The sequence below is a fragment of the Chelonia mydas genome, chromosome 6, assembly GCF_015237465.2.
Source record: "Chelonia mydas isolate rCheMyd1 chromosome 6, rCheMyd1.pri.v2, whole genome shotgun sequence".
Lineage (NCBI taxonomy): Eukaryota > Metazoa > Chordata > Testudines > Cheloniidae > Chelonia > Chelonia mydas.
Window position 1 is genome coordinate 127289159 of NC_051246.2, and position 13861 is coordinate 127303019.

Below are 13861 nucleotides of genomic sequence, written 5' to 3' on the forward strand. Positions count from 1 at the left end.
CACCCCACTCTCCTGCTGGTAATAGCTTATGTAAAGTGATCACTCTCCTTACAATGTGTATGATAATCAAGGTGGGCCATTTCCAGCACAAATCCAGGCTTTCTCCCCACCCCACCCCCCACACACAAACCCACTCTCCTGTTGGTAATAGCTTATCTATAAACACCCATTTTTTCATGTTTTTTTCATGGGAGGGGGGTGGATGGGGCAGGGGTCCTGGGGGGGGGCATCAAGGAACGCGGGGGGGGTTGGATCGGGCAGGAGTCCCGGGGGGCAAGGGTGGGCAACGACCCCCTCGTGGGGTGAGGAGGGAACCCGTTGTTAAGATTTTGGCAGCTCATCACTGACAGTAGGCATGTGGGCAAGTGCTCTCCATGCCGTGGTCCTTTGAGCGGTTGCTAGCCATGGCTTTAGCATGTCGCAGAGGCCGATTGCACAGGCAGAGCAGCTGCCATTTTGGAAACATGTACAGGCCGAACAAACAGGGTGGGCTGAGAGAGGTGGGGCTGGATACTTGGAAGGGCTCCTCGCTCACATTCACCTCCAAAGGCTGCAGCCATGGGGCACCCAGAACCGAAGCCATAACAGCAGTGTAGCACAATAATAATAAATAATTGTAAGGATAGGTACTTACATGCCCATTTTCCATCCAGGGAATCTGACTCGTCAGTCTTGGCCTGGGTTTCTAGCTGGGACTCGGGCTCAGCTGATACAGGGCAGAAATCAGGATCCGTTGCAGTAGGGCACAACTGGGACTGACTTTCCAGCTAAGGGTTCCTGGGTTCAGACACAAACTGATCGTCAGAGCCCTGGGCGCATGGGACCCCAGTAACGAGCAAGTGTTGTGGGAATGCGGAATTGGTCAACCCTACGCTCGGCTGATGCGGCAACTCATGGTTTTGGACGCCATCAGGTGGTCGAGGGACGTCTACCTAGAACACATCACCGGACATCAGCCATACCAGGAGAGAGGAGCTGGAGTGCGGATGAGAAGCACAGTCAGGAAAGTAACTGAAATACTTCCCTGATGGATTGTATTTTCTAATGGGCAACTTACCCTAAATCAGTGGTTCCCAAACTGGGGTTCGCAAAATGTTACAGGGGGTTTTGGGGAAAAATTCCCTAATGGCGGACAGAGCTGTCCCTAGGGACCCCGGGCAGCCCGGGGCCAGCAGCCCGGAGCCCCTGGACTTCCAAGATCAACGCGAGCATATCTATCACACTGAGGAGATTTAAACTTCAAGACTCCTTATAAGAAATGGAAAGGGAGGTGGATATTTTTGCTGTCTTTAAAATTAAATAGGCAGCTAGTATTGTTTTTAAAATTATTATGAAGAACAAGTTTAAGCTTTGTTGTAACGTGTGTCGTTTGCCTGGACTGCTCAAGGCCCTGAATGCGTGTGTAGGAGGAACGATTTGAGCTGGCTTCTTAAATCCCTTCATGCTGTTTCACATCTGATACTCCCTGATGCCCCACCGGAGCCTGGTCTTATAACCGGCTTCTTCGAAGTGATACAAGCCGCGAAAGCGAGCTCTTGGAAGAGTGTTGCTGTTTTCATAATGTAATAAATACACTGTAATGATAAATAATAATGAATAGTGTGTAATAAGCCTGTCGTACAAAACAAATTTCATATTTCCAGAGATCACTGCTTTTATCCTTTATTCTCAGGGAAAGGAGAAAATCCCGGGAAATATTCATTTTTAGGAGGGGGGTCGCGAGACTTGACATTTTAGTGAAAGGGGTTCCCAGGCGGTTTAAAATGTGGGAGCCGCGGCCCTCCATTCTCACGTGCGGAGGGGCAACCTACACTCCTTGCTATGTTTGCTTCCTACCCCCCCGCCCCGGGTAACTCTCCCCCCGCGGGATGCACCCGCGTGCCCGGCTCCCCCAGCTGAAGGCAGGGCGAAGCCTATCCCGGTGCGGGCTGGGGCTGCTGCTGCTGGTTACTGTGTGTACCCGACGCCTTTTCAAGCAAACTGCGGGCTGGTGGATCCCCGAAGCACTCTGCCCCGATGTCCACGCCCCCGGGCCTTACCCCGGGGCTCCTGTAATCGCCTCCCGCGGGCGCCCACACAACGCTGAGCCCCGCCCGGAGGAGCCGGGCCCGGGGGTCGCGGGCGCCGCGCGGGCCTCCAGCGCCAGCCGCTAGGGGGCGCCGCGGGCACGCGGGCGGGGGGCCGGGCGCCTGCGCAGTGCCGCGCCGCGCCGGAGGGAGGGAAGGGCGGCGTGAGGCGGCCCCGGCGGGCAGAGCGAGGTCGCGCGAGTGGCCGGGCCCAGGCAGCGGGGCCGGCAGCCGCCCGCCCCCCCGCACCCGGCCGGGAGCCCAGCCCCGGCCCCTCCGGATGTGATCGCTGGCCGGGCGGGGGCAGAGCGCCGCCCCCTGCCTGCGCAGCGCGGCCCGCGGAGCCCGGCCCGCATGAGGAGCGGCCAGCGCCGGCCGGGCCGAGCCGAGGGCAAGCGGCGGCCGCCTCCGGGCCCGGGCCGGCCTGTCCCTGCCGCGCCGCCCCGCCCCGCGCCCTAGCCGCGCCGCGCGCCGCCGTCCGGGCCCCGCCGCCCCCGATGCGGGGCGGCCGCCGCCGGGGCCATGCAGCCGCCGCCGCAGCCCTACGAGTTCTTCAGCGAGGAGAACGGCCCCAAATGGCGGGGGCTCTTCGTGCCCGCGCTGCGCAAGGTCAGGCCGGCCGCCGGCCGCGGGGCGGGGTGACGGGCCTGGCGGGGCTCGGCTCGGGCCTCCGCTACCCCCCGCGGGCCCCCTTCCTGTGCGCCTCCCCCCTCCTCTTCTCCCCCTGCACCTCCCTCCCCCATCGCCTGTGCGCGCCCCCCTCCCCTTTTACCCTTCTCCTCCCCGTGTACTCCCCTCCTCGCCTGTGCTCCCTCCTCCCCCTCCTCGCCTGGGCACCCCCCTCCCCCCCGTGCACTCCCCTCATCGCCTGTGCACCCTCCTCCCCCTGCACCTCCCTCCCCCATCGCCTGTGCGCGCCCCCCTCCCCGTTTACCCTTCTCCTCCCCGTGTACTCCCCTCCTCGCCTGTGCTCCCTCCTCCCCCTCCTCGCCTGGGCACCCCCCTCCCCCCCCGTGCACTCCCCTCATCGCCTGTGCTCCCTCCTCCCCCTCCTCGCCTGTGCACCCCCCGTGCACTCCCCTCATCGCTTGTGCACCCTCCTCCCCCTGCACTTCCCTCCCCCATCGCCTGTGTGCGCCCCCCTCCCCGTTTACCCTCCTCCCCCCCCGTGCACTCCCCTCCTCGCCTGTGCTCCCTCCTCCCCCTCCTCGCCTGTGCACTCCCCCTCCCCCCCGTGCACTCCCCTCATCACTTGTGCACCCTCCTCCCCTCCTCCCCCTGCACTTCCCTCCCCCATCGCCTGTGCGCGCCCCCCTCCCCGTTTACCCTACTCCTCCCGTGTGTACTCCCCTCATCGCCTGTGCTCCCTCTTCCCCCTCCTCGCCTGTGCACCCCCCTCCCCCCCGTGCACTCCCCTCATCGCCTGTGCATCCTCCTCCCCTCCACCCCCTGCACCTCCCTCCCCTCATCGCCTGTGCGCGCCCCCCTCCCCGTTTACCCTTCTCCTCCCCCGTTTGCGCTTCTCCTCCCCTGTGTACTCCCCTCCTCACTTGTGCACCCTCCTCCCCCTCCTCGCCTGTGCACCCCCTCCGCCCCGTGCACTCCCCTCATCACCTGTGCACCTTCCTCCCCCTGCACCTCCCTCCCCCCACCGCCTGTGTGCGCCCCCCTCCCCGTTTACCCTACTCCTCCCCTGTGTACTCCCCTCATCGCCTGTGCACCCTCCTCTTCCTGCACCTCCCTCCCCCATCGCCATTTACCCTACTCCTCCCCATTTACCCTACTCCTCCCCTGTGTACTCCCCTCATCGCCTATGCACCCTCCTCCTCTCCTCCCCCTGCACCTCCCTCCCCCCCCATCGCCTGTGCTCGCCCCCCTCCCCTGTTTACCCTTCTCCTCCCCTGTGTACTCCCCTCCTCGCCTGTGCACCCTCCTCCCCCTCCTCGTCTGTGCACTCCCCTCATCTCCTGTGCACCCTTCTCCCCTGTGCGCGCCCCCTCTCCTCATCCCCTGTTTACTCTCCTCTTCTTCTCCCGTGTACTCCCCTCATTCCCTGTGCACGCACCCGTCCCCTCATCCCCTGTGCGCATCCCCTGTGCACCTCCATTCTCTGCTGTCCCCCGCACACCCACATCCTGTGTACATCCCCGCGACCGCCTCCCCAACTGCATCCCCTGTGCACCTCTATCCTCCACTACCCCCCATAGACACTTACCCCCTGCACGCCGCCATCCTGTGTACATCTGCTGTGCACCCCCTGACTGCATCCTTACTACACTCCTCACCTCCATCCCCGCTGCACCCCCACTATCCCGACCGCAACCCCTGTGTACCCCCATCCTCCGCTATCCCCTGCGTGCCCCCACCCCATGTACATCCCCTGGCCACATCCCCTGTGCACCGCCCACCTCATCCCTGCTACACCCCTCACCTCATCCCTTGTGCAGCTCCCTCCTCCACTACCCCCTGCAGGCACTTACCCCCCCGCGTGCCCCCATCGTGTGAATGCCTTGACCGCATCCCCTGTGCACCTCCTTCCTCATCCCCACTACACCCCTCACCTCGTCCCCTGTGCAACCGCATCCCCTCTGCACCTCCCACCGCATCCCCGCTACACCCCTCACCATATCTGCTGTGCATCCTCATCCCTGGTACACCCCTCAACACATTCTTTGTACGCCTCCACCGCATCCCCTCTGCACCCCCCCACCATGTCTAAATCCCCTCTACATCACCTATCACATCCACATCCCTTTGCACTTCCTCCCACTACGTCCCCTCCCCCAATCCCTGGTGCAGCCCCCCCATGTCCCTGTCCCCTCATCCTCCTCCCTAGTGTACCCCCCACCTACTGGCCCTCCACTTATAATACATCCAGCCATCCCTGTACACCCCACCACCATATCCACACCTACCCATCCACTACGTGCACACCAGCCAGCCAGCTGCTATACACCCCGCCATCTACCCTGCTCTACACGTCTACCCATCTCCTATATACTCTCCACCACATATGCATCTACCTATCCACTATATACTCCCACAATTGCCCCAGTGCATAAATGGGAAAGAAGCTGTATATGGGAAACTGCTTTAATTGTAAGTTTCTTGGGGAGGGGTCTGTCATTTGGATAGGAGTTTGTGTAGTGCCTAGCACAATGGGGTTCTGGTCTAGGATTGGCATCCGTAGACACTACCATACAAATAATGAATCATCATAATTAGAGAGATGCTAGTGTGTGTTTTAAGGAAGGAAGGGGAGACTGTGTTTCTTTTTTCCAAAAGCAGTTTTAAGAGTGGCATCAGATCAGTAGACTATGTAAATGTGGGATACACACTCTTCGCCTCTTGTGTATATCTGGGGTGGTGTTTCTCATTATCAAAGGCCACCAAACTCAGATAAATGCTCCTGTGGTTGACCTCTTGTCTGTAGTAAGAATCCTGGGTGCTTTTTGCTCTTTGCCCCTGAATTTCCTCTTTGGGTCAGTCAGAAGTTTGGAGTGTGCCACGCTGCCCAGCTTCCACCCCCAGATGCTTGCCAGGGGTTTAAAGCATGCAGCATCTCTCCATACATGTTGTTCTTTCTGTATCTCTCCAGTTTCAGGATTACACTTAAAGATGATAAACCTCTGTCCCCTCCCCCGGATGAAAATGACATATGGTGCAGCTTTACCAGTTTGATCCAGAAGGATAGGATGTATTTTAATTTCAAATTTCGTTAAGTTGAAATTTTCTTCTTGGGATCCTAAAACAAAAAATATTGATACAGTCTGTAGTCGGTTAATGCTGTTGTTGCCAATTTACTGCTATAGACTTGGTTTTGTTATGGGGAAACAGAACTGGTATTTGAATTTCTCTAAAAGAGAGAGAATGTGTGAATTTTTGTGAAGGATTCTTAGCTGCTTCTAGAGATCCCCCCTCCCCCCCCCCCCCCCCCCCCCCCCCAGCCCCTCCAGGGAAAGTTCCTGGTCTGGAGTACCCACCCTTAATATGAAGCAATCCTATTGTGTTGTGCATTTGTTTAATAAGCATGAAATGTCAATGAGTCAAAGTAAAATTGTATCAGTGTTCCAATTATTGTAATCCCAGACAAGATATTAAGGGGCAATGTCAGGTTTAAAACCACAGCAATGAAGATGTTTAAAGCAGAAAATTTTAAAACTGTAATGTTTCACTGTGCTTTTTGCATATTGAACTTATTTCACTTTAAACTATGAAAACAGACAGCTTTGGAATTCTGCCAGGCTTGGGTTCCAAATACTTAAAGCGGAGTGTTTTTTTTTTTTTTAAAAAGCTTCCACTGAAACTAAATGCAAATGCATTAAAACTTTGTTGGTCCCAAAAGAAGCTGTCAAGGGGGATAAAAATTGATAATTGAAAAAAATGGATAAAAATTAAAACCTGGATTTTTTTATGTAAATACATTTTTCTTAAAAATAATTCTGTTTAAAATTTAAAATTCTGACTTAAAGGCCTAAATCTATTTAATAAAAAATTTAAATAAAAAAAATCAACAGTACATATTTGCTGTTGGCGTTTTAAAGACAGTCAAACCACTGAACTGGTGGAAGTCCCTGGCTAATTGCATGGAACCAGAGTTTATTGAAGGGCTAAGCCAGCTTTTGACAGCAATAGCCACTTTGGCAGGTATAAAGAGAATATTTTCTTCATTTCAGTTTATTGATCAAGTTCATATCGATTACTAGTTCATTCAAAGTTGAAAAAGCAGGAAAGCTTGTTTTTCTCTTCCTGTTGTTGAATAAAAATAAGCTGTGAGAGAAAGAGATCTTAGATCTTTTAGAACTAGCAGGACATCGTGACCAGAAACAATCAGTAAAATTCACTAACAAAAGATATTTCCTTTGCTTAATATATCAGTTAGTTTTAAATGCAACATATGTTTTGATAAACATTTTTCTTACATATCAGCACACTTAAGGTAATTTTATTTAAACAATTTTAAATATTTTGTGCATTTTATTTGAATTCCAATTTCCATCCACATGCAGGTTGACACGAATCATAAATAAAAAATTATCTAGGAATAAATGTTCACCATTTTCTAACATAAACAAATGGTTAAAAATCAAGAATTTGAATAAATGTGTGTTAAACTATATAATTGTTTAAATGAATAGAGAGGTAGTGTATCCTCCTGGTTAGCAAACAATACAAAATTATGTCTACCAATGAGTATCCCCCTTTCTTTAGGAAAATAATTGAAGTACAAATGCAAAACAAGATTAAAATAGAAGATTTAAATAAAGGTTTCCAGCATGCTGATTTCAGTTATAACAATCTTAAGTGTTACTTTTAATAAGTAAAACATTTCAAAGAGAAGTGTGTTCTTTTAAATTGACAAGGCTCTTTATGTTTAGTAAAAGATTCTTTAAACCCCACTGCCCGCTAAATCTAGAGCTAAATTTGACCACAATATCACTTTTTAAGCAGTTATGGAAGCTCCTTCACCAGCAGTTCTATTAGGCAAGACAAAGGAGTGGCTTGATAGGACTCGATTAATAAAGAATAAAAGGAGGGTAATATAAATAATGCCAATCAATGGGACTTTATGGAAAATAGATAAGTAATTTCTTTTATAAGATTACAAGTTTGGTTGGTAAAGGTAATAGAGTTAATGTAATATACTTAGACTTTTATAAGGCATTTGGCTTGTTACTGCATGACATTTTGATTAAAAATTAAAAAATATAAAATTAAGATGGCTCACATTAAATGGATTTAAAGTTGGCTGCTGGATCTCAAAATATAATTGTAAATGGGAATCATCATGGAATGGATGTGTTTCTGGTGGGGTTCTTTCTGCAGGGATCGCTTCTTGACTCTATACTATTTAACATTTAATTTTATTATCAGTGATGATTTTATGTCCAGGTCATTAAAGTTTGCACATGACAGAAAAATTGGGAGAGTGGTAAATAACGAAGAGGACTGGTCACTGATACAGAGTGAGCTGGATCACTTGATAAACCGGGTGCAAGTATACAGTATGTGTTTTAATATGGGTAAATGTATATATCTCGGAACAAAGAATGTAGGCCATACTTATAGGCTGGGGGACTCTGTCCTGGGAAGCAGTGACTGAAAAAGATTTGGGGATTGTGGTGAACAATCAGCGCTCCCAGTGTGATGCTGTGGCAAAAGGGCTAATTACCAAGGATCAGAGGTGTAGCCATGTTAGTCTGTATCCACAGTTGGGCTAATGTAGTTCTTGCCCGTATATACGGGACTTTCCAGTAGAAGTAGAGAGGTTATGTTACTGCTGTATTTGGCACTGGTGCAATTGTTGCTGGAATATTGTGTCCCGTTCTGGTGCCCCCAATTCAAGAAGGATGTTGATAAATTGGAGAGGATTCAGAAAAGGGCCATGAAAATGATGAAAGGATTAGAAAACATGTTTTATAGTGCTTGAGTCTATTTAGCCTAACAAAGTGAAGATTAAAGGGTGACTTGAGTACAGTCTGTAAGTTCTTACATGGGGAACAATATTTAATAATGGGCTTTTCAGTCTAGCAGAAAAAGGATCCAAGAGCTGGAAGTTGAAGCTACACAAATTCAGACTGAAAACAAGGCATAAATAAGTGAGAGTAATTAACCGTTGGAACAGCTTACCAAGGGTTGTTGTAGATTCTCCATCCCTGACAATTTTTAAATTGAGATTGGATGTTTTTCTAAAAGATCTGCTCTAGGAGTTATTTTGGGGAAGTGCTATGGCAGGTGTTATATAAGAGGTCAGACATGTTGATCACTATGGTCCCTTCAGGCCTTGGATTCTATGAATGATCCTGTGTATTTCAAAGTCTCCCCTCTGACCTTTGTAAGGAAGGTGTCTCGTTAAGAAGCACACTCTAAAACTAAGGTCCAAGTCCTCTAAGTGAATTTGCTGGTGTGCATCACTATGACTGCACAGCTCCCATTCCTACTGATAGTCAACCCTTTCTAGAATGAAATCTTGCAGTACTGAGATTATTTTCCAAGTTATCAGTGCTTTAATATAACATCAATTAACATTTTAGGCCCTGATTTTCAAAGGAGACTGTGGGAGTTAGGTACCTAAATCTCATTGATTTTCAGTGATAGTTGGGGGCCTAGCTCAGTCAGGCCCCTCCACAAATCCCATTATTAATGCATTCATAATAAATACATTGTAGTATAAAACTGTTTGGAGCTGTAGTTGAAAACTCCCATTGATACTGAATTTATTTTTAAATGTTATCAGGAATCTATTTCTTTTCTGATATTCACAGAAAGCTTCCTAACTAGAGCATTTAACTGCAACCAAAATGGAACCAGATTGCTGGCACTTAAAAAGATCATAGAGTGGTTTTTAAACTAAGCGCTGGGGGAAAGCTGACAGGTGCGGAGGGGCATGTGGGGAGGATCTATTAAGGAGATTCTCTATGTCCTAGTAAAGAGGAGAGGATGGAAGATGATAAAATATGGGTAGGATCTGATGAGAAACAGTCAAATCAAAAAGTGTCCCATTCAATTACATCATGTAATGGCAGACAGCTAAAAAGTAAATAGTATTTAAAGTGCTTATATACAAATGCTGCAAGTCTAAATGGTAAGATGGGTGAACTAGAGTGCCTTGTATTAAATGAGGATATCGATACAATAGGCATCACACAAACTTGGTGGAATGAAGATAAACAATGGGACACAGTAATATCAGGGGTATAAAATATATCGGGAAGGACAGAACAAGTTGTGCTGGTGGGGATGTGGCACTATATGTGAAAGAGTGTAGAATCAAATGAAGTAAAAATCTTAAATGAACCAAACTGTACCATAGAATCTCTGTGGATAGTAATTCCATGCTCTAATAGTAAGAATATTGCAGTCAGGATATACTACTGACCACGTGACAAGGATGGCGATAGTGACTGTGAAATGCTTAGGGAGATTAGAGTGGCTATAAAAATAAAAAACTCAGTAATAATGGGGGATTTCAACTATCCTTATATTGACTGGGTACATGTCATCTCAGGATGGGGATCATAGAATCATAGAATATCTGGATTGGAAGGGACCTCAGGAGGTCATCTAGCCCAAACCCCTGCTCAAAGCAGGACCAATCCCCAATTTTTGCCCCACATCCCTAAAAGGCCCCCTCAAGGATTGAACTCACAACCCTGGGTTTAGCAGGCCAATGCTCAAACCACTGAGCTATCCCTCCCCCGCCCCCCCAAAATGTAGAGATAAAGTTTCCTGGCACCTTAAATGACTGCTTCTTGAGCAGCTTGTCCTGGAACCCACAAGAGGAGAGGCAATTCTTGATTTAGTCCTAAGAGCAATACAGGATCTGGTCCAAGAGGTGAATATTGCTACACCACTTGGTAATAGTGACCATAATATAATTAAATTGAACATCCCTGTGGTGGGGAAAACACCGCAGCAGCCCAACACTGTAGCATTTAATTTCAGAAAGGGGAACTACACAAAAATGAGGAAGTTAGTTAAATTAAAAGGTACAGTGCCAAAAATGAAATCCCTGCAAGCTGCATGGAAACTTTTTAAAGACACCCATAATAGAGCCTCAACTTACATGTATACCCATTATTAAAAAACATCATAAGAGAACCAAAAAAGTGCCACCATGGCTAAACAACAAAGTAAAAGAAGCAGTACGAGACAAAAAGGCATCCTTTAAAAAGTGGAAGTTAAATCCTAGTGAGGAAAATAGAAAGTAGCATAAACTCTGGCAAATGAAGTGTAAAAATATAATTAGGAAGGCCAAAAAATGTTTTGAACAGCTAGACAAAGACCCAAAAAGTAATAGTTTTTTTTTTTTTTAAAGTATATCAGAAGCAGGAAGCCTGCTAAACTACCAGTGGGGCCACTGGATGATCGAGATGCTAAAGGAGCACTCAAGGACGATAAGGCCATTGTGGAGAAACTAAATGAATTCTTTGCACTGGTCTTCACGACTGAGGATGTGAGGGAGATTCCTAAATCTGAGCCATTCTTTTCAGGTGACAGATCTGAGGAACTGTCCCAGATTCAGGTGTCAGTAGAGGAGGTTTTGGAACAAATTGATAAACTAAACAGTAATAAGTCACCAGGACCAGATGGTATTCACCCCAGAGTTCTGAAGGAGCTCAAATGTGAAATTGCAGAACTACTAACTGTAGTTTGTAACCTATCATTTAAATTAGCTTCAGTAGCAAATGACTGGAGGATAACTAATGTGATGCCAACTTTTAAAAAGGGCTCCAGAGGTGATTCCGGCAATTACAGGCCGGTAAGCCTGACTTCAGAACTGGGCAAACTGGTTGAAACTATAGTGAAGAACAAAATTGTCAGACACATAGATGAACATAATTTGTTGAGGAATAGTCAACATGGTTTTTGTAAAGGGAAATCATGCCTCACCAATCTACTAGAATTCTTTGAGGGGGTCAACAATCATGGGGACAAGGGGGATCCAGTGGATATAGTGCACTTGGACTTTCAGAAAACCTTTGACAAGGTCCCTCGCCAAAGGTTCTTAAAGTAAAGTGTCATGGGAGAAGAGGGAAGGTCCTCTCATGGATTGGTAACTGGTTAAAAGATAGGAAACAAAGGGTAAGAATAAATGGTCAGTTTTCAGAATGGAGAGGGGTAAATAGTGGTGTTCCCCAAAGGTCTGTACTTGGACCAGTCCTATTCAACATATTCATAAAGGATCTGGAAAAGGGGGTAAACAGTGAGGTGGCAAAATTTGCAGATGATACAAAACTACTCAAGATAGTTTAGTCCCAGGCAGACTGCAAAGAGCTACAAAAGGATGTTACAAAACTGGGTGACTGGGCAACAAAATGGCAGATGAAATTCAATATTGATAAATGCAGAGTGATGCACATTGGAAAACATAATCCCAACTATATGTATAAAATGAAGGGGTCTAAATGAGCTGTTACCACTCAAGAAGGAGATCTTGGAGTCATTGTGGATAGTTCTCTGACAACATCCACTCAATGTGCAGCGGCTGTCAAAAAAGCAAACAGAATGTTGGGAATCATTAAGAAAGGGGAAAAATAAGAAGATAGAAAATATCGTATTGCCTCTGTATAAATCCATGGTACACCCACATCTTGAACACTGCATGCTGATATGGTTGCCCCATCTCAAAAAAGATAGATTTGGAAAAGGTTCAGAAAAGGGAAAAAAAAAAAAAAGATTAGGGGTATGGAATGGCTTCTGTATGAGGAGCGGTTTATAAGACTGGGACTTTTCAGCTTGGAAAGAGATGACTAAGGCAGGATATGATAGAGGTCTATAACATCATGACTGGTTTGGAGAAAGTAAATAAGGAAATGCTAATTACTGCTCATAACATAAGGACTAGGGCTTACCAAATGAAATTAACAGGCAGCAGGTTTAAAACAAAGAAAAAGAAATATTTCTTCACACAACACACAGTCAACCTGTGGAACTCTTTGCCAGAGGATGTTGTGAAGGCCAAGACTATAAGAGGGTTCAAAAAATACCTAGATAAATGTAGGGGAGGATAGGTCGATCAGTGGCTGTTAGCCAAGATGGGCAGGGATGGTGTTTGCCAGAAGCTGGAAATGGGCGACAGGGGATGAATCACTTGATGATTACCTGTTCTGTTCATTCCCTCTGCGGCACTTGGTATTGGCCACTGTCAGAAGACAGGATACTGGGCTAAATGGACCTTTGGTCTGACCTGATATAGCCATTTTTATGTTCTTATGTAGAAGAAATAAACATTGGAAGAGGAAACAGTGTGCAGTTGGCCGTACATATTTGATTTCTTCATCTAAAAAAAAAAAATCTCTCATGCATTTAAATGTTCACCTAGCAGATATCAAGTCTGCAGAGTTCATTGGCTAACTATAAAGATGTATTTAAATGCATATCTGTAATCAAAAGCTTTGAACTTTCCTCTGGTGACAAGTTTTTCAAAATCAGAAGCATTTTATATAATTGCAGATGTTTTAGTCTTTTCACTTATGAGGATTGCCATTATCTTTAAACTATTGGTACTGGTGTGTCAGCAGGTTGGAGACCCATGGAGTATAAGCACTACATAGCACTGCACAATATGTGAATTGCATTTTCCAAAACAAGTCCACTGTTGCTCTGGATGACTCATCAGATTTCTAGAGTATGCCTAAAGGGATTATTCTTGGAGACTCTTCTACTCCATTCAGAAGTATAAATGGCAAATTTGAAGAAGTATTGAAAGTTCATATATTACTGCTACTTCATGTAAGAAAAAACATACCAAGGGAAAAACTATGTAGCAGATACTTTGTTTAAGGATATTAACCATGGCCCTAAATCTGCAATGGGATGGGTGCAGGTGAAACCCCAGTAACTGCATTGTGGGCTCGGTGGTGTGTCAGGGCGTTTTCAGGATCAGGGCCTGTGGTTAATTTTATGGGTTTGAAAGCATTATGATGAACAAATATTTAACAGTTGGAATTATTTCACAAAATTTTAAAATGATAATTCTGCAGTTCTTGTGTTTTGAATAAGTTCCGAGGCATCCTTGGTTACAAACAAATCTGAAACCTCTAAATCTTTACAAATTTGAAGCATGAAGATAAATAAGCTGGTGCTCTTGCAACAAAACTACTGGATGCTGCTTAGGCTATAGCCACACTGCAGAGTTTACAGTAGCACGCCTGTTGTGCTGTTAGTGCAGATGCTCTAAGCCAGTGGGGGAGAGCTCTCACATCAACATAATTACTCCAGCCCCTACAAGCAGCAGCAGCTATGTTGGCGGGAGGAGCCGAAGGCTATGCCTACCCTACCACGGTAAGTCG

The 13861-nt window shown here is 47.1% G+C and overlaps 1 protein-coding gene across 4 annotated transcripts in view; it reads left to right on the forward strand.

Annotated features, from left to right (window-relative positions):
• Positions 1–2532: 2532 nt before the first annotated feature.
• The window catches only part of SOS2 (SOS Ras/Rho guanine nucleotide exchange factor 2), a 106591-nt gene continuing 95262 nt past the window's right edge, over positions 2533–13861 (forward strand). For 2 of the 4 annotated variants that reach the window (XM_037901372.2, XM_037901373.2), the window contains exon 1: positions 2534–2675. In XM_037901372.2, coding sequence (XP_037757300.1) covers positions 2589–2675 — 87 coding nt within the window. In that variant the 5' untranslated portion in view covers positions 2534–2588. Of the gene's footprint in view, positions 2676–13861 lie in introns of all 4 variants that reach the window. The other 2 variants (XM_037901369.2, XM_037901374.2) reach the window with 2 other exon arrangements.